This window comes from Brienomyrus brachyistius, chromosome 8 (assembly GCF_023856365.1).
Source record: "Brienomyrus brachyistius isolate T26 chromosome 8, BBRACH_0.4, whole genome shotgun sequence".
In the NCBI taxonomy this organism is placed as follows: Eukaryota; Metazoa; Chordata; class Actinopteri; order Osteoglossiformes; family Mormyridae; genus Brienomyrus; species Brienomyrus brachyistius.
Window position 1 is genome coordinate 4616716 of NC_064540.1, and position 25742 is coordinate 4642457.

Here is a 25742-nt window from a genome sequence, read left to right on the forward strand (position 1 = left end):
CACAAAACTGGTTTCCTAAACCTGAAAAAAATGCTCTCCTATTGGGAATATTTAAAATGTATATATTCATGATAAATACTATAATTCTAAGAATTTAAAATTCACAGTTGAAAAATGAAACATCATATTTTCACTACATATTATATTTAATATGATGAAACATATTAGATTGCATAAAACACAGTTTGGCCATATATCTGTTACAGACATTCGGAGTATTATAACAGTGGAAATATACAATATCCTCTTACAGTTTTGGCAGAGACTGTCAGGATGTCAGTATTAAAAAGATGGTTGCAGCCTGAAACGCTGTTTTAAAACAAACAACACGATCTATTACATTTCCGCTGGATATTCGACTATGTCTGTTCTCAGCTAGAAACCTTGACATACATACATTAAAAAAGTTAAACTCAACATACATGCCTTCTATATAAGCAGGGGCATTAATTGAAATAAGATTCCCAAAATGTGTAACTAATGGCAATTACAAAGCTCAACATATACGTAGGTCTACTTGAACCATCATACCATGAAATCAAAGTGAATAAAAGGTACAAGAGAGTGGATTACAAGCAGTAACTGTCAGATGAGTGCAGGCTTATTCCAGTTTAGTGAGTTTAAGCTCAATTTGAGATGGGATTGTCTCAGGTGTCAATATTTATTCAACGTTTTTAGGGGCGACTGCAAGATTATAGTGGGGGGAAAAAACACCAATGAAGAGAATCAGGAAATCAAGGAAACAGTTTCAGAATTCAGCGGTGAACATCTGTTCTGTCAATGTAATGAAATGAATCGTTTCCCTGTTTATTGTCTCTTAGAAGCCCCCAGGGCTCCGGACAGTACAGTGTGGTTAGTGAACATTTGGCTTTGAGCATAATTTTAATGATCGGATTCCTATTCTGCTCTCTGGAAAGTCATAAATACAGGGAAAGCTGCTGTAATTTAGTTGTCATAAGTAATACTAGTGATGCACCACCAATCCATCAATCTCTAAATGACTTGGGGCATTTTTGGGACAAAAAAAACCAGCATCCTCTTTCCCAGCAACGCTGGCCGTCTTTGTGGAAGCTTGACCGATTGCCTTCTCTGGGAGGCTGCCGTTCCTCGCAGGACTGGTGAGCATTTTTTGCTGGGGGGGGGGGGGTGGGGATTGTGTCCATTAAGCTCTCCGAAGCGTAGCACTTTCCGCAAGACTCTCACCAACATGGTGCTCTTTTATGAGTCTCCAAGTCGGCCGAGGACTGTCAAGCTCCCAGGCCAAGTGAGCCCCTCCCTCCAGAAAAACATCCTTTCAATAAAAATTATCTCAAGGCAAAAACCTTTTCCAAAAGGGAGGGGACGGGTGTGCTTATGTTACATTCAGCCTCACTTGGTCAAAACATCTGTCTTTAGACATAAACGTGCTTTTCTCTTTCCTCCCTCTCCGTCCCTCCTTGGCTAGCTCATATAGGAGAGTCTGTTTGCTGTGCTTCTTGGGTTTGGCATCAGCTTCTCCCTCTGGGGTTGCATGAGAGTCTCTGAATTATAATGTACACAAGCGAAAACTCGCTTCTTTCAGCAGAACCGGGGTGACGCGTTGTTTTCTGCCGAATCACCATGTGTCCAGGAGTGGATCAAGAAGCACATAAAACCAGGTCTTAGAGGGTCATCTTATACGACAAAGCCATCCGACCCGCCTACATCTGATACTCATTCAAAACAAACAAGTCCCCCCCCCATTAAATAACACACTTTTTCAGTCTGTTCTTTACATTTTTCTTGCAACATCACAATCCAGTGCTATCCATTAAGAACGATGACTAATAAAGCACCACTGTTTAAGGAAAAACAATAAAAATGAAAAATTATGCAATTTATGCAAAAACCATAAAACAAGTCAAATATTGTTCTTAAAAAAATAAAGATCCTGGGGGGGGGGGGGGGAGTCACATCAGATAAATCTAATTTCATAAAACACAGAAATGTACGTTATAGCTGTCCTTTATGCAAGCTAATCAAATTCACAAAACCCAGAACCCTTAAACAAGTGCTCTTAAATAAAAATTCAAACAGTTAGTACTACAACTGTTACTTTCTGCTACCGATTACTCTTCTGATTAGACCAGAGCAGTGCTTCTCAGTCCATGTCCCAACCAACCAACGTGCAGTGAACTTTGTGTAAATGAAATTTAATCAGTATGGATGGAGCTAAGCATTGAATGAATGCCTCCAATCACATCAAGTTAAACTGATCACAAAAGTAAAGCACTTGTTTTGTTCACTGCTAATGGAACTTCCAAGCGAACAAGGCAACCGAAGATGCTTTTTTATGTCCCATAGAATGAAGACAGAACAGCTTGAAGCCACTTAAGTTGTTTGAAGAATATGAAACGTTCCAGACATAAAAAGAACGCGTTTCATCTGCATGAATGCACCTGTACCTGTGATTCAGTATTATCCTGCTGGCCAGTGGTGGAGGAAATGAGGCTTCCTATCCCCCCTGGGGGGGGGATTACTATGTGCCGGGTTCATCGCTCTCACCACGATCTGCAAATTTAGCTTCATCAGGACCCTTTAGAGTGTCCGATTTAACAAATAATTCAATCTACGGCTGCAAAGGACCAGGACTATAAACTATTTCCACTGCTGCAGCTATTATGCCATCCAGCAGGCCCCAAAGGAAGCCTGCAGCTGGCCTGGATCTCTACACTGGCCTGGAGGGTTGACTACAGGAGCACCGGGCGCTGATTGGCTGGCCACATTGCCAGCAGCAGAAGTGATCATTATGCCAGGCCTGGCCATCTGCCCCCTGCTGGTAGTCCTCTGAAAAAATCAGCTGTAAGAGAATGGGTCACAATTACATAAGATAAACCGAAGTGACAAGGGGATGTTTCACATAAAGAAAACATTTTTTTAAATATTACAAGAAATAACTATTAGGAACAATTCTGTAATTTCTCTACACTATACAGCCAAAAGTATGTAGACACCAGCATGCCCAACATCTCATTCCAAAACCAAGGGTAATAATATGGTTGGCCCACTTGTTGTAACAGTCTCTGCTGTTCTGGGAAGCGTTTCAATTACCGTAGATGTTGGAACATTGCTGGTGGGATTTGCTGCCATTCAGTTTGGTATCGGTGCTGGGTGATCAGCTCCCTTTCTGTGAGCTTGTGTGTCTGACCGCTTCGGCTGAACTTGCTACCAGATGCTTTGCCTTTCACAGTCACTTCACTTATGGTTCACAAGCACAGCAATAGCAGGAAAGCAAATTAGCAACTGAAATCACATGTTGCAACCATGCTGTGACTAACTTCTCCTGTACAGCCACACATTCTGCTGATAAGTTTTGTTACAGGAGATTGTATGGCTGTATGCTATATACCAGTGTCAGCAACGGGCAAGCTATTAATTAGGCATTTCTTCTAATTAATACTTTTGGCCATATAGCGTATTTTACGGTTTGAACTCTTTTTGACGATTGCTGACTGCTTCTGAAAAACACACACAGCCCATTGGTACCAACTCCGGGCCTGTCCCGCGGCCCCCACCTCGTCGCAGCCGGCGCAGCGTGGCCTCCGCCTCTCGCAGTAATGCCGTCCGCACAGCACGACGCTGTTCGTCCAGAAGTAGACCAGGTCCACCAGGGCTTCTCCGCACTGCGCGCACACAAAGCAGGTGGGGTGCCACAGCTTCTCATAGCCGGCCCTCTCTGCATACACCACAGGGCTGTCGGGCAACACCAGGTCTCCACAGTGCTCACAGTGCTGGGGGAGGGGAGGGGGGGGGGGCAAAATGTGTCATTCCACTGTAGCTACACCTGTAATCAAGTCATGTGAATAAGCCATCAGGAAATATAGGCCCTGGGACTAGAAAAGGTATGGCTCTGCAAGTTAATTCTCTGTGGCCAAAACCAGAAGGTTGCTGGTTCAAATCCAATAGTTGGAAGAGTACTTTCACTGTTGGGCCTTTGAGCAAGGCCTTTAACCCCAATGAGTCTGCCCTCTCAGTGATGTCAATTTCAGTGTCCAGTAAATTAAACAGCACACCGACAGTTCAAATCTTGAGATGGTCTGCACTGTTGTCCCTCTAAACAGTGTAGTTAATGTGAATTGCTTTAGTAAGATGTTATGATTTAATAACAAGTCAATAAAAGCTCATTTTTAAATAAAAGTGACTAAATGTGAACAAATAAGATGAATCAATGCTTCGGCGGCAAGTACAGCTTCTGAGCAAAACCTTGGAATCATAGCCGAGAACCACAGCAGTACCCAACAAGGGCACCAAACGGCCCAAGTTAATAAGTAACAGTGCAGATCAGTAAAAGCCCAATAAAAGTGCAATGCAGCGAAGCCGTTAAAAGCATCTGCCATGCAGATAATGACAGCGAGGGAACCGGCTGGTGCTCAGCCGCTTACGCACTTCCTGCATGCGGCATATTGAGGGAGAAATAATGAAAGCCACCCCAATTGGGGGGGGGGGGGGGGTGGCAGCCCCACATTCCTATCACGATAAAAGCAGATGTTCCTCTAAGTTCTAATTATTTTCTTCTTCTTCACCCCTGTACTGCGGAGGATCACGGGGAGGAGCAGGAAGGAAAAGCAGGCTGGTGGTTTTTATCTGGAATCGACTCTCTGGATTCTAAGGTAAGTCAGTCGCGACAGACAGACCCACAGCCTGCCTGCCCCAGCAGGATAATAACATGCATTAAAGCGCAGATGCTGGGGTGCCGATGCAGAGCACGGCTCCGCAGGCGAGTCCCCTGTGCCCCAATTGGAGGGTGGCTGGTGGCTGGCAGAGCGATGTCACCAGTGGGCCCTTGAGAGAGAGACAGTGGCAAATCCTGCTCTCTGACCCTCACTTGCATGTCACTTTGGATAAAAGTGTCTGCATGGTAAATTATTGTAAAATGTATATGCCCTGATTCCAGATTATTCCATCTGCTAAAAAAGTGTCGCCTGCCTGTTTGTTGCATCTAATTCATAATAATAATTATTAGTATAATAATTAGAAAATACTCCACTGAAACAGTTAATAAAAAACTATGTAAAAGGTCAAAAATGGATCATATTTCCTTAGTTGACTATTACATTGAAAGGTGCAACAGATTTTCCCACAATCCTTCAGGAATGGGGTTGTAGAAAGACACCATGGTTAATGCCTGATTTCACTAGATGTTTTTTCATTAATGCGCTCCAGGGCTCAAGTTCTCCTCTCAAGCCGAACCGTGACGACACAACCTGGACGGAAATCCAAAACGGAGGCCAGCGATAATCCCCAGGCCACTCGGGGCTTCACTTAAGGATCACGTTTTCCCACCCAGACCTGCACAAGCGGCCAGCCGGTGGGCCCAGCGCTCCCCGTTCCTGACGGTCCCTCGCCATTTGCATTTTACGGGCCGATTAAGGTGCTCTATAAAGCGACGGAGGAACCGTTCTCGATCCAGCTCATAAATCTCCACGTTTTTTTATCGCAATGCTTCGGCCGCTTACGAGCATGTAAAGACACTCGGGTCGCCCAACAGGAAGCAGACAACACACACACACACACACAGTACTGGCTGGTGATACACATAGCTACAGTGCTAAGCTAGCAGGACAAGTCAGAAGTTGTAAATCCCTGTCGTCTCGGACAACTGTGAATAAACCTGGTCCAAGTGCATGAAATCCAAAAGGGGAACGGATCTGGTCGATCCAGAGCACTGCTGCAGTGCTACTACTGATCCAAACACATGGAGCCACAGACAAGAGGAGTCAGGGACACGTTTGGATCAGAACAAAGAAATTGCTCCTTTGCACAAAGGGGAACGTGGGATTTTGGAATAAGCCTCCCAGTAGTGTAGCGGGGATCCATGCTCTTTAAACTAATTCATCTCAGCTCCAGACAGAAGTGCGCCAACATATTCTACAAATGCAAACAAGCGCGATGGTCTGCATGCTCTCCATATGTGTTCCGATTCCACCCTGCAATCTTTTAGTGCTTCTTGAGGGCCCCTCACATCAGGGCCCCCTCTCTCCCTCCCAAATCACCCATAGGCTCGTACCCTTTTCCAGTGCCATCGAGTTCGGCAGATAGAGGCACATCTAAGGCACGTGGCATGGAACACGTTTCCAAGTCTGGGTTCCTTTGAAGCCCGTTCCTCAGATGCCGCCCCTGAGTTCCACTTCAGATCCTCCGCATGATCACTGAGTGTTGGTCTTCATTCTTGAATAGGCCCAGGGGAATAATTTGGGGTTTAAAGACTCACAGATGCGGTGCCTTTTTAAATCTGTGAGTATGCCTGACTGAGGTTTTTTTTTTTTAACATAATTGTAGATGGGGGGAGGGGTACACTCCCCACCTCAAAGTCGCACAGTGCCCTCCCGTATTGTCATCTAAATCCGCAGACCGTGCCCCCTGAACCTCCGAGGTACATTCAGACAGTTACAGATCGCCGTCTGCAGGCTCTGTCCGCCCGAGATGGACGGGGACATAACGTCTGTTTTTCTCTCGCTCCTTATCAGTAAACTTAATAGACAGCGAGTTATGTGGCGGCGTTATTACACTCGAACTGAGGAAACGCCTCCCCCAGCATCGGCTTTAGCCCGGCACCAACACGCGCCTGGTCCCCGGCCAAATTCCTGACTCCCCCCCCTCCCACTGTCGACTGATAAGAACAATGCAGCTAACAGCAGAGTGGGGGGGGGGGGGTGGACAGTGAGAGCCAGGCCGGGCGCCTAACCCAGGCAGCATGGGACACAGGGCTGGAGGGCACCCTGGATGGGATGCCAGGGGATGGTATATCCCTAAACTCAGAAATGGACGAACTCATGCAGAATAAACACTAAAGTCTCAAAGCAGCTGGGACCTGAAAAGTACAATCCATATGCTGGTTAATTCAGCACATGACCAGGACCCCTTCAACGGGTCTGGGCCTCAACTAACCCCATTTAACAAAATTTACAGCCTACAGTTGCCATATTGAAAAACAAAAGTGCTGTGTCCCGTTTCGAGCCAATATGGGATGCGATTTGTCTCATATTTCCGTGTCCGGTATGAAATTCAATATAACCCTAACCATGTGAATGATCCCCCCCCTCCAAATACTTTTTCAAATCATACCCCCTAGCTGAGAACTAGACCACTACAAAAAGTAGTATGAAGTCTCTGAGATCTGAAACGGCTCATGGGCCTCTGGTCCGGTTAATGTTCATGATCCGGACTGGAGTTTTTAGACATTTATCTGAAGGAAGCTTCCTACACAGAAAGAGGATTCAGAAATGTACAACCATGCGGTCTAAACTTTTCAACAAAAATAGTAGATATACAAGCAACCATGGGTAGAAAAAAAAAAAAAAAATCATTAACCCAACAAGATACCCCCCCCCACCTGTAATTTGTCAGGTCATAACTCTAAGGAGAAACCTATAAGAATGATTCAAAATGTTCCTTATACCAGACAGTCTCACCTTGCTGGGTGTATAAGTGCTTGGCTTTTCCCATGAATTCTATGTGAAGTAAACCCTCATATACAAAATGGTGTACTGACTGGCACACTGAGTGGTACGACAGCCCCTAAATCGCAGTCTTTAAGTCGTTGGCACCGTAACGGAGGGTTCATTTATCGTCGCTTTATGATGATACGTAGCTCGGTAACTCGGTAACCCAGGCAACAGCATCCTGCTCCACTCACATATTCCCCTTTCTTGCCGGGCGTCCCATTGGTCGGGGAGATGGGCTCCTGCGCGTCCTGACCCGCCTTCCCATTCTTCTGCTTGGCAGCATCGTCCCGGGCCACCCCCCCCTCCCCGGGCAGCGCCACCTCTGCCACGCCGAGGGCCTCCTCCTTGTAGGCCTTCACAAAGAGCGCCATGGCACGCATCTCCGCCTCGGGCAGCCCGTGGCACTTGGAGGGATCCTGGTCGTATGGCGGGAGCTGCCGCATCAGCTGCCTACGCCTGTAGAGGGCGCCCTCGGTGCCACTGACGGGACGCCGTTCCTCCGGGAGCTGCTCCATATACAGGACGGCCTGCGTCAACACAAACGACTGCAATCGATAATGATTCCCCGTCACGTTACCGCAGGCATCCGTCAACATTTCAGGGTCTCGATGTTTTGCACAACAGACATATTAGAAAGACCATAACATTTTTTAATTATTATTGACCTTGTAACAACACATTATGTAAGAGACCCGCATGATGCAATAACTCGACAAAATGTAACAAGTTTTCACTTCATTATGTAATAGTGCCCACATTTTGTAATAGGCAGCTTGAATGCTTGAATTAATTTCCCTGTATTTTATTATAGGCAGATTGGATGCAATATGTAATAAATTTCCCTGGATTCTGTAAGAAAATATTACACATTGCAGTGGTTATTAAAACATGTGGGAGCTGTACTATTTAATGATGAAAATGTAATGATGTCAATTATGTACCAAAGAAACAAGATGGATGTCTTCATTTCACACTTTGTTGAGTTATTACATAATGCATTGTTACATACCTTCTTGCCCCGTTTCCTTTTATACAAATCTACAATTTTACCCATTTATACAACTGCATATTCTACCAGAGCATCTTTGCTAACGAGGATGCAAAAGCCCAGCCACCCCACCCCAGCCACCCCACCCCAGCCACCCCACCCCAGAAAGATTCTCGTCGGATCAGTGTTCAAAAGCAGATCACATGTTTAACGGTTCCTGCAGAAACACGCCATCCGCCGTTTGCCATGTAAACAAGGTGAAAGATCCAGGGAAGAAATCACAGAGATCCAATTAAAAAAACGGGAGACTGACTCATGGTGCCAGAGTCAGGTTGATCTCTAGAACTCGTTTTGTGTCGGCTGTCTGACCCGGAAACCCCACGGCCAGTCAGAGGAAAGTGGGAGGACAGCAACTGGCAAAAATTTACTTCTATTAGAGGAAAAAACATGCCCTCTACCCTCCTTTCTAGTGGCTGTTGACTCCCAGAGATTTAACAAGGCTAAAATGACAATGCCTTTCACACATCGTACGAACAATGCCACTTCAGTGCTAACTGATACTGTTTCCCAGCTGATGATAAAATAACGATAAAACCACAGTGCGACAGATTCGGGCACCAATGAACACGGCTGGGCCAGTGTCAACAGTTGGCCCAAACGGAGCGCTCACGATTTCCACGGGGAGTCCAAAACACAGCCAGAGACCGTGTCTGACTCAAGGTATTTTCACGAGCCACTGGTGAGCCACCACAAATATTGAGGGTTATTAAAAAAATAAATAAATAATATATTTAAAAAAAAAAAAAAAAAAAAAAAAAAACACACACCACAGTCCACCCATTCATGCTGACAGCAGCTCTGCCTCACCTCCTCACCCCCCCACAGCCGAGCCACACTGCCTCGTTGTTAAAGTCTTTTTTATGGCTCCGTTCAACACCAGCACCATAAAATAAACTAACTTAACAGCCATTATGCGACAAAACTCTCCGCTGCCATGCATTACTGCATTCCAGGGCTGTCCTCCATCGCCTGGCTCGAGGGTCGAGCCAGCTAAACTGAAACTGGACTGGAAACGACCCTACACTGCAGGCAGAGAAAGGCCATTTATACCGGCACTCTGAAACCTGGTCCAGGATGTAGATGAAGCGGCCATCTTTAACCGAAACGGCACACAAATATTTCAGCGGCATTACTATCCGAAGCCCAGTTTCTTTAAAATGCGAATAATTGTGTTCTTTGGAACAGGCACCGAAGTGGTTTATTTTTATTTTAAGTGCATCCAGGAAAGTGTGGATTAGGAGCATTGCCATCACACAGATTACCGGCATCGTTACGATCCATCTCCCAGTGTCCCCCCACAACGGTCTTACCGGAAACCTGGGCGATCAGACCGCCGTTGGCCTTTGCCGCAGACCCGGCAACGTTCTTGGCATCGTAAACAGCAGGGGCATTCTCATAATCAAACCGCAAACATTTATTTGCCAGTAAAAGACTAGGGGGGGAGGAATCCCACACCCCAGGGTTTTCTTCACGGCCTATGGGAGCACAACAGAAACACAGCCTGGAGTTTTGCCAGGTCCCGCACATTAGTCAGGTGACATGCTCTGGACAGGAGCCATGGAACAGTCCAAACCTGACATTGGACAGGCACCCCTGCTAAGTGCCTCGAGGTCAACGAGGTCTGCCATAGAAAATAAATACCTGTAAGTACAGGCCTCAGTCATTTATTCATGCCAGTCATTTATTCATGACATTTTAATGAGATTAAGTATTTGATTTATGTGGGCAAATGTGTGACGTGACAAACCTAAATGTTAGAGGCAAATACATTTATCAAAGAATGTGTTTTAATGTGATTACATAAAAAAAAAGAGAGAAATTTGTACGAACCCAACAAAGTTACTTATTTAGAAGCTTCATGACTGGCAGCCCTAAGCTACAGGCCTTAGACTCAGCAGGACAAGAGCACATGTTTACTGATAATCTAGAAGGATTTATCTAGGCAAAATAAAATCTTTTTTTAGGGATGTTGTTGGATAATTTCATACTTGCAGCACTCATACCCATAGCAAAATAGCAGGACCAGGACCCAACACCATCAATGGAAGTAGCAGGAAGTCTGAAAGCAGCCCTACTGTACAGCAGAAAGTTCGAGAAGCAGGTGTAGACAAATTACTCTCTATGCAAGTGATCAGTTCTGGAGAAAAGGCAGCTTATTTGCTGATCCCAAAAACGGGCCAAATGCTGACACTGAGGATTAAACAATCCGGCCGCACCCTCTTCCCAATGACCGGCCTCCAGATGGATTAGGATAGAGCACAGGAAGAGGAACACAGACAGGCAGCTCCGGCACGTCGGAGGTCACCCGCTGTGAGCGGTTATGGCGAACCTGCCGGTTAACCCTCCAGTTCATCCTCTGTCAGAAGGGCCCCAATATCCCGGTGAAAATACTGAAACTCCCCCCCCCCCCCCCACCTGCCACCTTTTTCCAGTCAAGCACATATTTCTCTACATTTCTAACAAGGATTTGCTTGCAAAATGCTTTACTCTGGATTACCCAGAATGAAGTTAAAAATCTAAAAACAAACCAATATGCCAACATAAAAGGAAAAATTTCAATTTCAAAATTTCAAAAGTTGATTTTCCAGCTGAGTAAAATGCCTACAGAAGAATGAACAAATCATGATGATTTATAAAGAATAATGTTCCAGTCTGGTCTCTCTCCCTCTCCCTCTCTCACCAGTTTCTGGTTCAGTCCTGGTGGGGCCCAGTCGTAGGTGATGGTGTTGAAGGTGGGGTCCTTGCGCGACACCACGGGGTTGGTGATGATCATGCGGTTACGCTTGTACACACGGGCACCATCGCCGCCCTTCACCTTGGCCGTCAAGTGTGCGTAGCGCGACTCGGCCAGCAGGCTGCCCATCTTGCGGTCGTCCTCGCTGTCCGAGCTGGGGGCGTGTTCCTCCTGGCTGCAGCGGCACTGGGTGCAGGCCTTCCTGGGAGGGTGGGGGGGCCGGGTCACACACACACACCAAGTGGTCAAAGACTCATTTACCAAAGAATGCCATCTGCTATATTTTCCACAAAACACAAATAAAATTAAATACAGTACTGTACCCAGTATCTGAGAGAGTCAAAAAATATTTAAAGCTATTTATCTATTCAGAAATAAACAAACAATCCAACATGTTATTGCTTTCTGTTATTTACCGTTATCTTTTTTTCTGCATTCTGCTTATTTCTGCTGCACTGTCCACTTTGCTGCTGTATAACGCAAATTTCCCACCCGTGGGACTAATAAAGGCTCTTATCTCATCTCATCTTATTAGAATATATGCAATCTAGCAGCAACAGCATAATATAGTTACTGATATCTTGTTGGATCGCTAGAAGAACATAGCTTCAGGTCCCAAACTTTCCCTCCAAACCTCAGCTAAGGGGCACCAAATCCAACCTATATATTCCTTAAATTACACCACGACACAACAAATTAATTAGTTAAATCATATGAAGAGATACAGATTAGCAAATATGATATGCTGTGGCAGTGGTTGGAGGTTACCGCAAATACCGGAGACGTTTTGAAATAGCTGACAGTTTCACAGACAAAATAAGCTTCACACCAACAAGAAGATCATCTAAACGTACGTTTCTTTGTCTGCCCAGGACTGCAGTAGAAAAGGGAACCCGGAGGACATGTGTGACACCGGACATGTGTCCGGGCGTGGTGGCAAATCGAACCATGTGACCTGGGATGGGAGGGGCCTTACTTAGGAACGGGGAGGAACCAAAACAAAAGGGTTGCCGGCATCAGGGAGAGAGTGTGTTTGCTGGGGCTGGTAGAGAAATCCCAGTCATCCACTGACTGGCAGCTAGGCGCAGGAGAACTGTCTACCACACCCTATCCGTCTTACAAGATGATGCCCAATTTGGGGCCAAAGACGACAACACAGCCGGCTTCCTGAATCCAAGCACTAATTCCGAAGAAGCAGCTGCAAATCCAAGCCAGAAATCTAACAATGCGCCCCTGTGCTGAAATCTCATACGTCCTCCATGCAGCATCTGATTATCACTGCAAAAAAAGTATCTATTTACAGTGGCAGATATCTGGGGGGAAGCCTCGTGATTTCACGGTGAACCACAGCAGTGTTTTTGTTCTGCTCCTCCAGGACCCACAGATGGTTCATGATTTTGCTCCCTCTGAGCTCCCTGCCAGACGGACCGCATTTTTGCTCCCTTCCAGCTCAATCCCAAGGACCGGATTGAGAAACACTGTACTAGAGGGATGGAGCTGCTTTAGGAGAAATCAGGGATACCAGCAGGGTCCCGGCCTTCACCGCTACTAATGGCTCAGTGCGGCACACTCGCTTCAGGCCCCATGAGACAGGTCTGCGGTTTGGCTGTCCTTGACCGAAGCGCAGTGGAAATTTAGGCATAAATCTGATTACCGGCGCGTCCTCAGGAGACGCACACAGAGCCCCGAATCAAGGAGCCTCAGAGTGCCCTTAAGCAGGTGACTTAAAGAGGAAAGGGGCCTTGCCACCCACGCAGGGTAACTTCTACACCGTCGCAGACTCGTGAATCTCAAAGAAAACAGTCTGTCCTTGATGCCCATATAAGGTTAAATAGAGAAAATGTGGGACTGTGAAAGGTAATATGATTAATTACAAAAACAGGCAAGAAGCGTGGAGGGATCACAGTGGTGGATTAAACTGGGCAACAAATTCGACAGCCATGGGGGGGAGGTGCTTCACTTGTTTCTTAGCTGTTTTTGCATAGAGAATAAATTACCTCCAGGAATGTGGCTGGAATCCAGAGCAGATCCCCTTACATGTCAGACAGGCCGCACCTCTTCCTGCTGGCAGCCGCCCCACTGACATCTGGGAAGGACAAAAAAAACATGGAGAAAGGCAGACGGGAATTTAGGGAGCCGAAGGACTGGAAGAGGGAAGGGGACTACGCTGGGACGGTGGGAGGGGGGGGAATGAGGGGACAGGCACAGTCACACGCCCCGGGGCACAGACGGATAAACAGACGGGTCCGGTGTACGTAAGAGTGTGTCAGAGTGGGAAGAGAGACAGAGGCGGGTGGAATCCAGTGACAGAATGTCTCCAGTGACACCTCCGACGCTGATGCCCCCCCCCCTCTTTTTTGCAAAACAAAATAAAGGCTTGAACTTCACAGGGCGTAGCGCACCCTCACCCTCGCACGGGAGATCAGCACTGATGAGTGCATTCGATGACTTACCGATGTCTCACTCAGCCCCGAGTGCGTAACTGCCATCTGTAAGGGCTGACTCGACGCACCCAGACTGACATGTCCCCACGGTCCCCTTACGGCCCAAACCTGTACGCCCGTGAGCCCCAGAGAGGCACACGATTATACACCGCAGCCGTTTATTTTCACAGGACGCTCGGTGCCAGCTATTTTTTTCCCTCTCTCTCCTTAATCCTCCACTCACGGAAGCTCAAGGAAGCCTCCCGCAGCGACAAAGGGAGGGAAGCCATCAGGGCGTAAAACACTGCGTTGCACAGCGTCGACGGGTCAGGGTTTGTGGTCAGGCTCTCGGAACACGAGGGTGGGGGCTGTGGGGACGAAAGAATCACATCGCCGAGCAAAGGGCACCTGTGATGGCATGTCCACTAAAGCCGGTGGTGAAAAGGTGAGGGTAAAAAATAACACCATCAACAGAGGGCGAAACAAACAATCCATGGAGAAACCATGGCACCAAAACCTCACCTAATCCTTCTGCATCTGACCCCCCCATGCCCCTCCACCCGGATTGTTCCTGGGTTGTGTAATCCGTCGCCCACTGACGTGCTAGCATGTGCCGGATAAGTGGCAAAGGGACAGCACAGCCACACTAGGGCTGATGGGCGTGTGCGGTATAAATAAACGGCACTCCGTGTGATTGGTTCTGGAGAGCCACCATGTTTGGTTCCCACGCTTCTTAACGAATAAGCTAATGTTGCATGGTTTTGATGAGACTGTGATTAGATGTAGCTGGTAGTAGAAGAGCATTATCGTTTTGATGGTGTAATCCGATATGAGGATGCAAAAAAAAGCCTGCGATAGACTGTGTAAAGTTCTTCCTAAAATGCATCCGAGTTTCCATAGTGTAGTGGGTATGTTTCTCTAACACGTGAAAGGTCCCCGATTCGAAACTGGGCGGAAACATGTTTTGGGGGCAGTGTGGGACTCTGTGGTACTAAGCGTCTATGCTTGTGATCAGAAAATTGCCGGTTCAAGTCTGGTTTCGGCAGATTTGTGAGCCCTTGAGCAAGGCCCATAACCCCCAGCTCCCTGGGTGGCTGCCCTTCGCGGCCAAGCTTACCCTCACCTACAGAGAGCAAGATGGGGCGGGCAAAAGGAGGTTCCCCACAGGGATCAATAGAGTATAATCATTTCATCAACCGCTTGTTGGCATCCAGTCCAGGGTGTATCCAGACCACCACCCCCTCAGAACACTAACCATGAGAAACCTCTGAAAATGGATGGATGGAACAATCATTCAGTAACCTAACTGCTGAAGGGCTACGAGTTGTACATTAATTATTAATCTAAGTAATGTGAATTTACCACGAATTTAACACCCCCCCCATCTCAAAATCAAAAAACAACCCCCCCCTCCCAAAGTTACACCCTTGGAATGAACTGGTTGTCACTGAATTTAAACGAATGAAAGATAAAATAATATTTTTAGTCGTCGTTTCTGTAACAGAACTGCAAAAAGAATGCAGGTAAGATCTGTCAAATCTGGATCAGAATTCAACCGATACCAGTCAGACTCCATTAAATACCCAACAGAGCATGTGCTGGTCCTTCTGGGGTCATGGCTGGCTGCTTCTCAACCAACATGGTAAATCATTTCTCACTCTTACTGGCGACGGAAAAAAAAACGGATGGAAAGATGACCTAGAACACCGGGGGGGTGAAGTGTTAACTGTGAAACAAGCCATTGTTGCGGGGCTGTAATTGTTCTCGCGTGCAGCCAAGACGATGAAGACAGCAGAATAATGGGTGAAACATCTGACCTCGCACGCTTTTCACAACATGTCAATTATTGACAAGTTAAGATATTAAGATATTTGGAAGGAGAACAATTAGCTCATTTCAAATAGGCCAACTGAAGTCAAACAATGACATTTCTATTCGGTCACCTTTTAGCAAGGACAGAATGGCAGCAAAACTGAGTGTTTGAACAAGTGCCATCTAGCCCACCATGTAATAAATGTGAGAGCATCGCGAGGCTGGGTCTCAATCTTGATGCCTCAGCACGTGGAGCTTCATAGAGGAAATAAGAAAACGTCAATGAAATAAATCTCACTGAAAGTTATCTTTGCACACAGTGAGGTCTGTAAGACGTTCAGCTCTCGTTCTCTTAACCGCTGCAATTTTCTCTTTAAAAAAAGAGAAGATAAAAGAGAAGTGGGGGTTGCTGAAATGCTGGAAAGTATTTTAATGGGGGGCTGCCGTTTCAGGGGGAGGCTGAGGCGCGTCTGGAAGCGCGCTGGGGTCGCAGGGAAACGCCGCCGCGCTGGGGCCACATTCTTGGAGACGGTTCGCCGGGCAACAATGCGCGAATTCACGGTAAAGCTCTCGAGAGGTCCGGCCCACGTAAGATAAATTGCTGTGTTTCTTTATCCTTGGAGGTCTTATCCTGTGAATTTCTCAACGGAATGACTGTCCTAAATGTCAATCCGTTGGATATTTCCCTGGCTTTACTAAGAAATTACCCCAGTAATTCGCATCAATGTGGGTACATTACACTAAATTATAAATAGTCCTTAAATAAAACATAAATAAATAATACACACATGACAGCGGTTGTCCGGCTTAAAAAAAACAGCTTGTCAACACTTCGTACGTTTCATTTTTAAATCCCATGCAACCTGTTTGTTAAAATGAAAACAACTTTAAGAATATTTCATAATGTTTGAATGAACCACCAGCTACTACACATTTACCATTCATGTTTATCATGAAAATATACAAAATACATGCTGAGGTCTTTTCGTGGGAAAAGGCAAATGACACAAATCACCACATGAATAATAATTAATACCTTTTATTATATGCATGTACGGTACTAATGATGTTGTGCATCACTGAGTAACATAAAAATCGTACAAAGCCACGATCGTTCACTTACAATCAACTTAAAACCCAGTCTTCCGCAGCAATGCCAATCATGCACATGTGCGCGTTATGTCACCCAGCTGCGCTGAGCTGGCGCTCCAGGTTACCGGCAGACGGCACGCAGTCAAACTCGCATCCGAGCTCACCTTCTGCAAACCGGCGCTGAGGTCCATCCCAGCCGCGTCTCAAGCCGTCCGTTTTCAGTATCACAACTACAGCGCCGCCGCTTCTCAGACCCGCTCGCCCGCACTGTGGCGCTCATGCGACAGCGCAGCTTTTAACCCACAGCCCCGGCTGGGAATCCCTGCAAAACTTTGCCAACCAATTATAATAAACTTGTCAAAAAGAACAGTCGCTCGACCAATAAAAATGATCCTTATGGACTGAACTTTTTTTCTTGTTGTTCTTACAAATCAGGAACACCCAACTTAACCCCCCCCCCAAAAAAGGCATGACATCACCAGCTAGCGCGCGATACAAGGTCGCAGGAATTCAATGTTTCACATACTTTGTTATTTACATGCTGGCGGACCGAGGGGAGGATGTTTCCTGTGGCCTCAACCACACAATTTTGTCTTTTTATGGAAGAATTGAGGTGGCACAAAAATAACTAACAAACCCACGCAAACATGACTGTTTAATCGCGCAGGTGTCGCGTTGCATTTCTGAGTTTTATTAGGTCATGATAATTTCAAATGCATACTTGTCTGAATGTTCATAGGCTATTCGACGCACTGCTATTTAAACTTTTTAAGTAAATGTTCGTCCTTCGTATTTATTAGGCCTAACATCGCCCACGTACAAGGCAGAGAGGATGAGGCACGAGGCATCGTATCGAATCACCATAACTGGATCGGAAGAGACGTTTGACAGAAAAAACTGCTATTTCAGACTCCCAACTAACACAAGAGGCAATGTCAGAGAAAACCTCTTCACACTGAAACACAATCGTAAAAAAAGCGAAATATGTGTGCTTATAATTCTTACAAGACTAAGGTTTAAAATGACAAGCCAGTACGGTTAATTACGGTATATTATTATTAAAAACGAAACTTTTAGTCTTGGATATTGTTGAGTCTTAGGTGTTGTTCATTGGGACACTTCTCCACCGTGTACAGTGAGCAGAGCTTAAGTCTGACATCCACCACTGTATTCTATATATTGAATATTTCTTGATACTTTTACAATGTACGTTTAATACACATCTTTTTCCAAAAAGAGTTCTCATAGGTAATCTCACATTCCCTTTGGCAGAGAATAATATACTATTTGATTTACAGCCGTTCAACCCATTTCTTCAGAGATTCGTGAAACTAATAGGAATGACTGTCAGTATGAAATGTGACCAGACTGAAATTATCAGATTAGCATGTGATCAGCTGCGACCAGCATTCGCAAAGCTTGCCTGACTAAACTTAAAGTTGCCCAGAAATCATACGTATGTTTTTCCCCCCCTTTTGCAAATACTTGCATTGACATAATGCATACAGGCCTTTGGCTCAGCGACGATATTAAGTGCTATGAAATAACAGCTATTTAAGGCATAAATACTTTGAAATTACTCTTACCCCTGTAATAGCTGTTTCACATCTCAATGCATACCATGTATCTGTTACCAAGGACTGTACATACAAAACCCTTCTTTAAATCAGCGGGTATGTGCACTTGGATTTTCCATTGACGGCTGGTAGATCCTCCCCCGATTCCTTCTTCGTACACATCAGCACACACTGGATCACTATCCTTAAGCTGAAATCCGACACACGTTCCAAAGAATCACGTCATACGTCCTCATCCTGATGAAATGGTCTGATCTCTAGGTCTGATGGCGAGATGAGGCTCTGAAAGGCCCGAGGCGGGGCGACATATCAGGCTCCCTCAGCCCACGCTGCGTTCAGCCGAATTCTTGGCAGCTACTTTATAATTTTCCCATTCGGCTAAATGCAGGCATGAGTGGCAGCAAACGATGGTAGCACCCGATGTAGCTTTTAAAGCCTAATTTCTACTACCTTCAGCACTTGATTTTTTTTTTCCTTGATTAGAACACCCTCACACAAACAGCGACATACACACGCAACCATATGGCGATCGTTAGCTACTGTCCATTATGCATAGCGAATCTCACACAAGCCCAGCCTGTGACTCCAGCCCCTTTGTTCCAGTCAAGCCCCCTCCTCTTGTGGCTGCTGCCCAGGCTCAGTGCAGGAACGTCCTGCTCGTCAACCACCCCCCACCCCGCCCTACATGATGATGCTCGGATCAGGCACAGAGTCGGAGATGCATTTATGAGGCAGCACATTGGCCCCATTGAGGTACAGCTCATCGTTGACGATGACGTCCTCACCCAGCACAGTGACGTTCTCCATCCGTACCTGCAGGGGACAGAAGCGAGTCCATCACTGAAAGGCACATTAGATGTGGCAAACAGGGAACAGGAAGGTAGAGCACAGAGCGGAATCAGAGAAAGTGAACTTGCACTTCTAACAGCGAAATCACTCCCATTCTAGTGGCAGGGAAACTGTGAGCTGTTCCCCTCTGTGCATGTCCTCTATGCCATATGCTTCCAGTCTGAGCTCATCCAAAATCTGAAGGCAGATCATGAACAAACCTGTTTGTGAGTGTGTGCGCGTATGTGTGCATCACCGCACAAATCGGTGCGACCTCATCTTATAAGTGTCGAGGTTAAGTGTGTGCACCCACAAGAACCTGAATGAGCTCATGCCGCTGTTGAATGACCAGGTGAGACATCAGAGTGTGTGTGTGTGTGTGTGTGTGTGTGTTTGTATAGATCACATTTGGGGACCAAAGTGTGGTAAAACCTGAAACTTCCTTACTTTTGGGGACACTTCTTCAGGTCTCCATTTGGTTAACCTCAATTTTATAAAAATCTGAATGCAATCAAAAGAGTAAAAATGCCAAAAGTCTTGTATTTAGTTTTGTTACTTATGGTTAAGGTTAGGGCTGGGTAGGGGTTAAGGTCGGCATGTTGGGATTAGAGGTTTTCCCCGTAGAAATGAATGGAGAGTTCCCATAAGTATATGAATATATGGACTGTGTGTGTGTGTGTGTGTGTGTGTGTGTGTGTGTGTGTGTGTGTGTGTGTGTGTACACGAAGGGTGTCATGATTGGGATTAAGGTTTTCCCCATAGAAATGAATGGACGGTCCCCACTTAGATAGGAAGAACAAGTTGTTCGGATGTGAATGAGAGTGAGTGTGCATATACACCCATTTGCATTTCTTACCCACTGGCCAACGGAGGAGCTCCAGCCCACGATGCAGGACTCCAGCCAGGAGTGGGAGCGCACCCGAGATCCCCTCAGCACAGTGCAGCGCTTGATCCGCACCCCGTCCTCCAGCACTACCCCAGCGCCCAGAGTCACGTTGGGTCCGATGGTGCAGTTCTGCCCGATCTGAGCGGTAGGGTCCTGCCGAGGGGAGCGGCACAGCAGAACTCAGTGATTCATAAAGAAATACTGAGTTCAATATCTGGCGACGAGCTCACAGTCACTCAAAATCTCGCGCTTTTACAGCTGGAAGTTAATGAAGAGAGCTTGTGCCGAAGAGTCCACTTTAAAGCATTAAAACATCACTCACTAAATAAAAAAGAACAAAAACAAACGCGCTATAAAGAACGGGCCAGGAAATACACGATTGCAGACTAGATGAAAGAATCTGCTGTTAACGCAGTAGCACCCCCTAGTGGAATAAAAACACGTTTCATTTGAGCTCTCCACACAGATGATTGGAATTCCCAGCAAAGATGGAATCAGTTTTGCTTTGATTACATACTCTAATAATGAATAATCATGCTATGGTATGACTGCTGCAAACTGCAGTATCAACATCCTGGCAAACTAGGGTGGTACATTACCATACATAGTAAAGGGTTTACCTCGATTCATAAAAACATGCAATCGGAACAAATGGATGGACGGGAATCCCATCCAGGATGTGACCTATGCCTCAGGCTCACTAAGATGTCTCCTAGATAAAATTGTCACTGCATATAGACAGTGTCACTGCATATAGACAGCTGCCAAATACAGAAAACACTGGAGGAAATTAATGATGCCAATTACATCTAAAGCAGGCACTTTACAGGTGTGGCCGGAGATTCAATTAGCCGATTAACATCTCATCATGCTTAGGGTCACATATATATGCAGATACCATGGTGAGAAAAGGCCGTGGCAGAGGGGCTATGCTTCACTCCACCCTTAAGAGCAGGGACAGTGAGGCTCGCCAATTCGCATCTTTGCACAGGCATAAAAGGACCATGATGTGAGTACCCTGAGTAAGTGTGCACCAGATATGATTTTGGGATGAACTCAAGGTACATTGTTTCTAACATCTTTCCATCCGTAAAATCCAATTCACTGATACATAATTATTAGCACAGGCCCTATGCCTTTGTTATTTAGAAATGTGAGCAATAACTTTTAACCAGTAATTTTATATTTAAAAATTGATTGCCCCTCTTGAAACCGCTTCTGTATCGAGCTTCACATTTGTTTGCACTGCATTTGTAGCATGTTGAATTGCATTTTGTTGAATCAAATTGTGTCGAATCTCACTGCATCTCAATAGGGGTGAATCATATCACATCGTATTAGTAGTAGTGCATCTTTAATGTAATGGATCGTTGGCGATGCATCGAGATGTGTATCCCATTGCCTCAGTGAGGGGGATGCGCATGCCTACTTTAGAGGGAAGGTGAATGGCAGCAAATACAGAACTGTCCTGGGTGACTATGTACAGCCAACGGCGAATGGTTCCTGGGAGAGGGACTCATACATGACCAGATGGCATTAATGAGGACAGAATCATACTCTGTAGCTGAGCGGGTCATCAGCACCATCCCCACCATCAACATGAAGGTCGGTGGAAGGTCATTTCAGGCCGTTTTGCTGGCACAGGTCCAGACCCTTGGAGGATCCGCAGCAAGGTGCACAGGAGCTGCTTGTGTGGCTTCTTTCATTCTACGAGTTCCCTGTACGACATGCATTTACCGAACTTTCTCTATATTTTCTGTAGCCATCGAGGTAACAGGATTGGCTTAAAATGATTTACAAGCCTGCAAGTAAAGTATTTCAATTTGGGACTTGTGAAGATATCCTAACCGGACATACAGTGGGCAGTAGTGGCCTAATGGTTAGGGAAGCACACTTGTAATTGAAAGATTGGGGGTTCAAATACCTGACCAGTAAAGCACCACTGAGGCACCCTGAGTAAGGTACCACCCGCAAGCGCTGAATTAGCCACCCCCTGCTACGTCACGAAGTCACATATCGGTTAAATGCAGAGGACGCATTTTGTTGTGGTGTGTCATCACTGATCACCAAACTCTAAATACAGGTTCTTTACTCACCACAAGGACGTTACCCAGGAAACCAGGCCCAGTGCGGAGTCTGTCTGGACTGTGCTGCCTCACGGACTGTAGGTACATACACATCCCTGTCAGGAAGTCCTTGGGCTGGCCAATGTCCATCCAGAACCCTGGAAAGAAAAGGCACACATGGAGATCATAACTTTCAACCACTGGTTTCCCTAAATTCAAAAGGTGAGAGTATGTTTGTATCTAAGCCCATTTTCAGCCGCTGCTTATCCAGCCAAGTATTCATAGTGTTCTAGAGCAGTGTCCTGAGAAGCATGCAAGTCTAAAACTGGCTCTGAAGGGACAGCAGTCCATCACAGAGCACATGACAAGAACACGACAATAAACAATACATACAGCAGGTTTTAAGGCAATGCTGACATTTGTCATGGATATAATAAAGGGAAAAGCAACATTGGACTTGGAGTCGTGATACCCTGAAGCTCCATGGCATACAGATGTCCCTCTTGGGCCATTTTTGGAAAGATCTCCTTCTCGATGGAGGTGGGCCTCAGCTGCAGGGAGGAAACCGAGCGATCAGAATGCAGGAGATGGTCAAAGAAAAACTTAAAAAGGACTTTGAGGGATGGAGGCACTTATATTGCGGAAAAAGTTTCACGGAAGACCAGAATAGCAGAAGGTTGCCTTCCTGGCAGCTATACTGACGTCACCATTGAGTGAAGGGAGGGAAGTCACTGACCTGTATCCTATCCAGTATGGAGGGGCTGAAAATGTACATCCCCGCGTTGATTTTGTTGGAAACAAAGACTTGAGGCTTTTCCACAAAGCGGTGTATGCAGCCGCTCTCCGCCTCGTACACGACCACTCCGTACTTGGAGGGCTCCTCCACCTTGGTGACCTGGCATGCACACACACACACACACACACACACACACACCACAGTGTCAGGGCTTTTAAAGACCACCCCTGCTTAGCCCTGTCCCACCCTGGCACTCACCACGATAGTCCCATCCCTTCCGTGATTCTTGTGGAACCTGAGCATTTCCTCGAAAGGGAAGTCACAGATGACGTCGCTGTTGAGCACGAAGAAGGGCTCAGAGTCATCAGTGAGCAGATCCCTGGCCAAGGCCAGAGGCCCCGCTGAGAACAGAAAACACAGACCCCATGAGCCGCTGGCACCTCCCACAGCCCAGATCCTAACTCCCCCGGGCACAGAAGTAATGGTACAAACTCAATCAATACGACAAAACACTGCAAGGCCAGATTACACTTGGCTTCCAAGCCACACATCCAAAATATCTTGCCTAGCTGGATAGTACAACTAAAGCTATGCAGATAGTAAGGCAAGTCTCCACCAGGAACTAGACCTGCAACCCTTAGGATATGAATCTAACCACTGGCGTCCATGAGACAATGAGATAAGCATTTACCTGTCCCCAAAGGCTCCTTCTCATGAGAGAGGGAGATCTTTATTCCTAGCTGTAAGAGAGAGGAGAATAATGGACATGAGGAAGCTGGAGCATGATGACAGTAAATATGTTTTCCTTAATGCTGTAAACCACTCACAAAAGTGATTCTAAGGCCAAAACCCAAATGCAACTCAAGCATCACATACTCTTTCTTCCTGGACCCTCATCTCTCGCTCCAGTAGATCTGACATGTAGCTCACAGCCAGGATTACATGGTTGACTCCAGCCTAAGCAGAAAAAAAAAAATAAAAAAATCAATCACACAATACTGCCAAACACCAGTATTAAAAATGCAATGGGGCACAGAAGCAAGATGTACAATAAAACTACTTCGTTAACATAAGGTGCGATTCTTAGCCAGCCGGTTACACAATTTTAGTTGACAAATGGTTAAAAAAATAAAAAATAAAAAAGTTGTAATCTTACTTGCGATAGGAGTTTTTGTGAATCAGTTAAAAAGAAGAGAACGAGGTCAGGTATGACGCACACAGCGCCCCCTAGCGAGAAGCTCACTGACCTTGACCAGAGCTTCCACCTGGTGTAACAGGATGGGCTTGTTGCAGAACTCAACCAGCGGCTTCGGCACGCTGAGGGTGAGGGGGCGCAGCCGGGTGCCATAGCCGCCAACGAGGATCAGCGCTTTCATGGTACGTCTTCATGGGAAGATGGGTCCATAATTATTTACCATGGGACAGGGAGCCAGTCAATTCAGAAAGCTTCATGGTTCGTATGATTAAACTGTTATGGCTGAGAAGTCCATTCATCATACACACGCGATACCACCAGAATGTGAAATAAAATCAAGAAAATCAAAGTTCCACAAAATGTTTGACGTTTTTTTAAGAATCAAGTTCCCACTGAAGTATTTTACAATCGCCCACGTCAAACAAGCCGGAGGAAGGGGGTGTGTGTCTGTTTTTTTTCTCATATACTGTATGACAGCCTTTGAACTGAAGAGAAGGTTCGTTTAAGTTTTGATTTTATTTTAAATTATGGTAAAATGCTGTGAATCTGCCTGGCAGTTAACAGAGCCAATACACAGTAGAGCTAACCAGTTAAACCGGGTTCAGTCTTTAGAAACCTCCACCTAGATCTGACTGTACCAAGTGTAACTATTAACTTAGTTCATAACCGCGATCACAACGTTGCATTACTGTACTGTGCATTACAGTACCACGAGAAGCAGCTTAACGTATTGCAGCCCCGTCGTCTCGAAACTACAATCAACTACATGCATTCCATTAATTGGAAAAAAATAACCATTTGGTTACAGATGTCCTCCTATGCAGCGATCTAGAGAAAATGAATATTAGACACTTAGCAATAGAAGCAGCAAGCTGCACTTCCCTTAATTTGACGCTTACCTGTGTACTTTAGCTAAAGTTAGGCTGTACGATTAACATGCGTTAAAGTAAAAAGGCTCGACACGCAAACGTGGACAGATCGGAAGTAAGCGTAAAAGCCTATCGATTAAACAGACAAAGAAACAAAAATAAAACAACAGAATTTACACACGACTAATCATAGTCAGGAACGTATTCTGCCTTTCTTTTGAATGACTACGTTTAAGGGACCACAATTCCTCTCAACAACATGTACACGTCATCCGAGTTCATAGGTTATTCGGTTAAACCAAGTATTAAATTGGGGAGAGTTACACAGAAAAATGAAAAAGCGCCTTTATTGTCAACTAAAAAAAAACAAAATATCAGTTCATCAAATTCAAGTTAAAAATTACGGTTAATAAATTCGCGATCTAGTATCTGACCACCAAATGATTTTTGTAAGTTACGCAGAACTAGAATTAATTTGCTGTGACGCCACACACAAAAAAAACATCTTAATACACAAAAGTCAGACACATCTATACTTGGCCATCTTAGTCAATTTCAAAACAGTTAATTGCGACAAAACAGCAGCATAAATGGCTTACTCCTGTTTCTGTGGTAAATAACACCTCCTGGATATGGTACTTCCCATGTCCTCGAGTGACCACGCCCACTCTTCTTCACCAATAAGATATTAACAACGTGGCCAGGATATAGTCGGATCGTGCCGTCAAACCGTCGCGCCATGAGCATTAGCATGTTAGTCGACATATAACGTAACGTCAGCAAGCTATCAAATTATGAAGTTTGTCAATTTAATGTCCATGTTATTTATTCTGGCAGGAGCAAGACGCTATCGTTCCTTGCAATGAGGTTAAAAAAAAATCACTGTGTTAATTTTTGCCTTTCATTTTGTGTTAGAAATAAGGTTGTTTCTAGATGAAACGCCGTTCTCGTTTTCTACAAAAATGGGAATCCTTCAACTTAATGTGCACACTCCCACTAGTAATCTTTCATTG

General features: G+C 45.6%; 2 protein-coding genes and 1 long non-coding RNA gene across 8 annotated transcripts in view; 1 reads left to right on the forward strand and 2 right to left on the reverse strand.

Moving 5' to 3' along the window:
* LOC125747984 (uncharacterized) overlaps window positions 1–25742 on the forward strand; it is a 300948-nt gene that overhangs the window by 152397 nt on the left and 122809 nt on the right. The gene's annotated exons all lie outside the window — the stretch shown is intronic.
* lmcd1 (LIM and cysteine-rich domains 1) lies at window positions 128–16876 on the reverse strand. Of its 5 annotated transcripts, XR_007399410.1 has the most exons (7): window positions 13699–14159; window positions 13243–13331; window positions 11192–11447; window positions 7655–7990; window positions 3534–3749; window positions 3070–3216; window positions 2681–2818 (listed from the first exon to the last, which is right to left on the reverse strand). XR_007399410.1 is itself a non-coding variant. In XM_049023696.1 (6 exons), the coding sequence occupies exons 1-6, from the start codon at window positions 16761–16763 to the stop codon at window positions 2687–2689; spliced, it is 1056 nt and encodes a 351-aa protein (XP_048879653.1). In that variant the 5' UTR covers window positions 16764–16876; the 3' UTR covers window positions 128–2686. The 5 variants fall into 5 exon arrangements, 4 of the variants coding, with proteins under 4 accessions (XP_048879653.1, XP_048879654.1, XP_048879652.1 ...); XM_049023696.1 differs by lacking the exons at window positions 3070–3216; window positions 13699–14159 and adding an exon at window positions 16737–16876 and having other exon boundaries at window positions 128–2818; XM_049023697.1 differs by lacking the exons at window positions 3070–3216; window positions 13699–14159 and adding an exon at window positions 14191–14996 and having other exon boundaries at window positions 128–2818.
* gmppb (GDP-mannose pyrophosphorylase B) lies at window positions 16504–25009 on the reverse strand. 2 transcript variants are annotated; one of them, XM_049023692.1, is made up of 10 exons: window positions 24760–25009; window positions 23913–24048; window positions 23542–23622; window positions 23357–23405; window positions 22924–23066; window positions 22666–22824; window positions 22402–22480; window positions 21960–22087; window positions 19834–20016; window positions 16504–18962 (listed from the first exon to the last, which is right to left on the reverse strand). In XM_049023692.1, exons 2-10 carry the CDS (start codon window positions 24039–24041, stop codon window positions 18831–18833), a joined length of 1083 nt encoding a protein of 360 aa, XP_048879649.1. In that variant the 5' UTR covers window positions 24042–24048; window positions 24760–25009; the 3' UTR covers window positions 16504–18830. The 2 variants fall into 2 exon arrangements, with proteins under 2 accessions (XP_048879649.1, XP_048879650.1); XM_049023693.1 differs by having other exon boundaries at window positions 24911–24992.

Excerpts from the sequence above, each read along its gene's own strand:
- lmcd1 (XM_049023695.1), bottom strand. The coding sequence starts at position 13,734 with ATGGCAGTTACGCACTCGGGGCTGAGTGAGACATCG. Across the intron at positions 11,448-13,242 it reads TTCCAGCCACATTCCTGGAG|GAAGGCCTGCACCCAGTGCC; the intron begins GTAATTTATTCT and ends CCACCCTCCCAG. Across the intron at positions 7,991-11,191 it reads CAGGACTGAACCAGAAACTG|GCCGTCCTGTATATGGAGCA; the intron begins GTGAGAGAGGGA and ends GTGTTGACGCAG.
- gmppb (XM_049023692.1), bottom strand. The coding sequence starts at position 24,041 with ATGAAAGCGCTGATCCTCGTTGGCGGCTATGGCACCCGGCTGCGCCCC. Across the intron at positions 23,623-23,912 it reads AGGTGGAAGCTCTGGTCAAG|GCTGGAGTCAACCATGTAAT; the intron begins GTCAGTGAGCTT and ends TTTTCTGCTTAG. Across the intron at positions 20,017-21,959 it reads TCCTGGGTAACGTCCTTGTG|GACCCTACCGCTCAGATCGG; the intron begins GTGAGTAAAGAA and ends TCCCCTCGGCAG.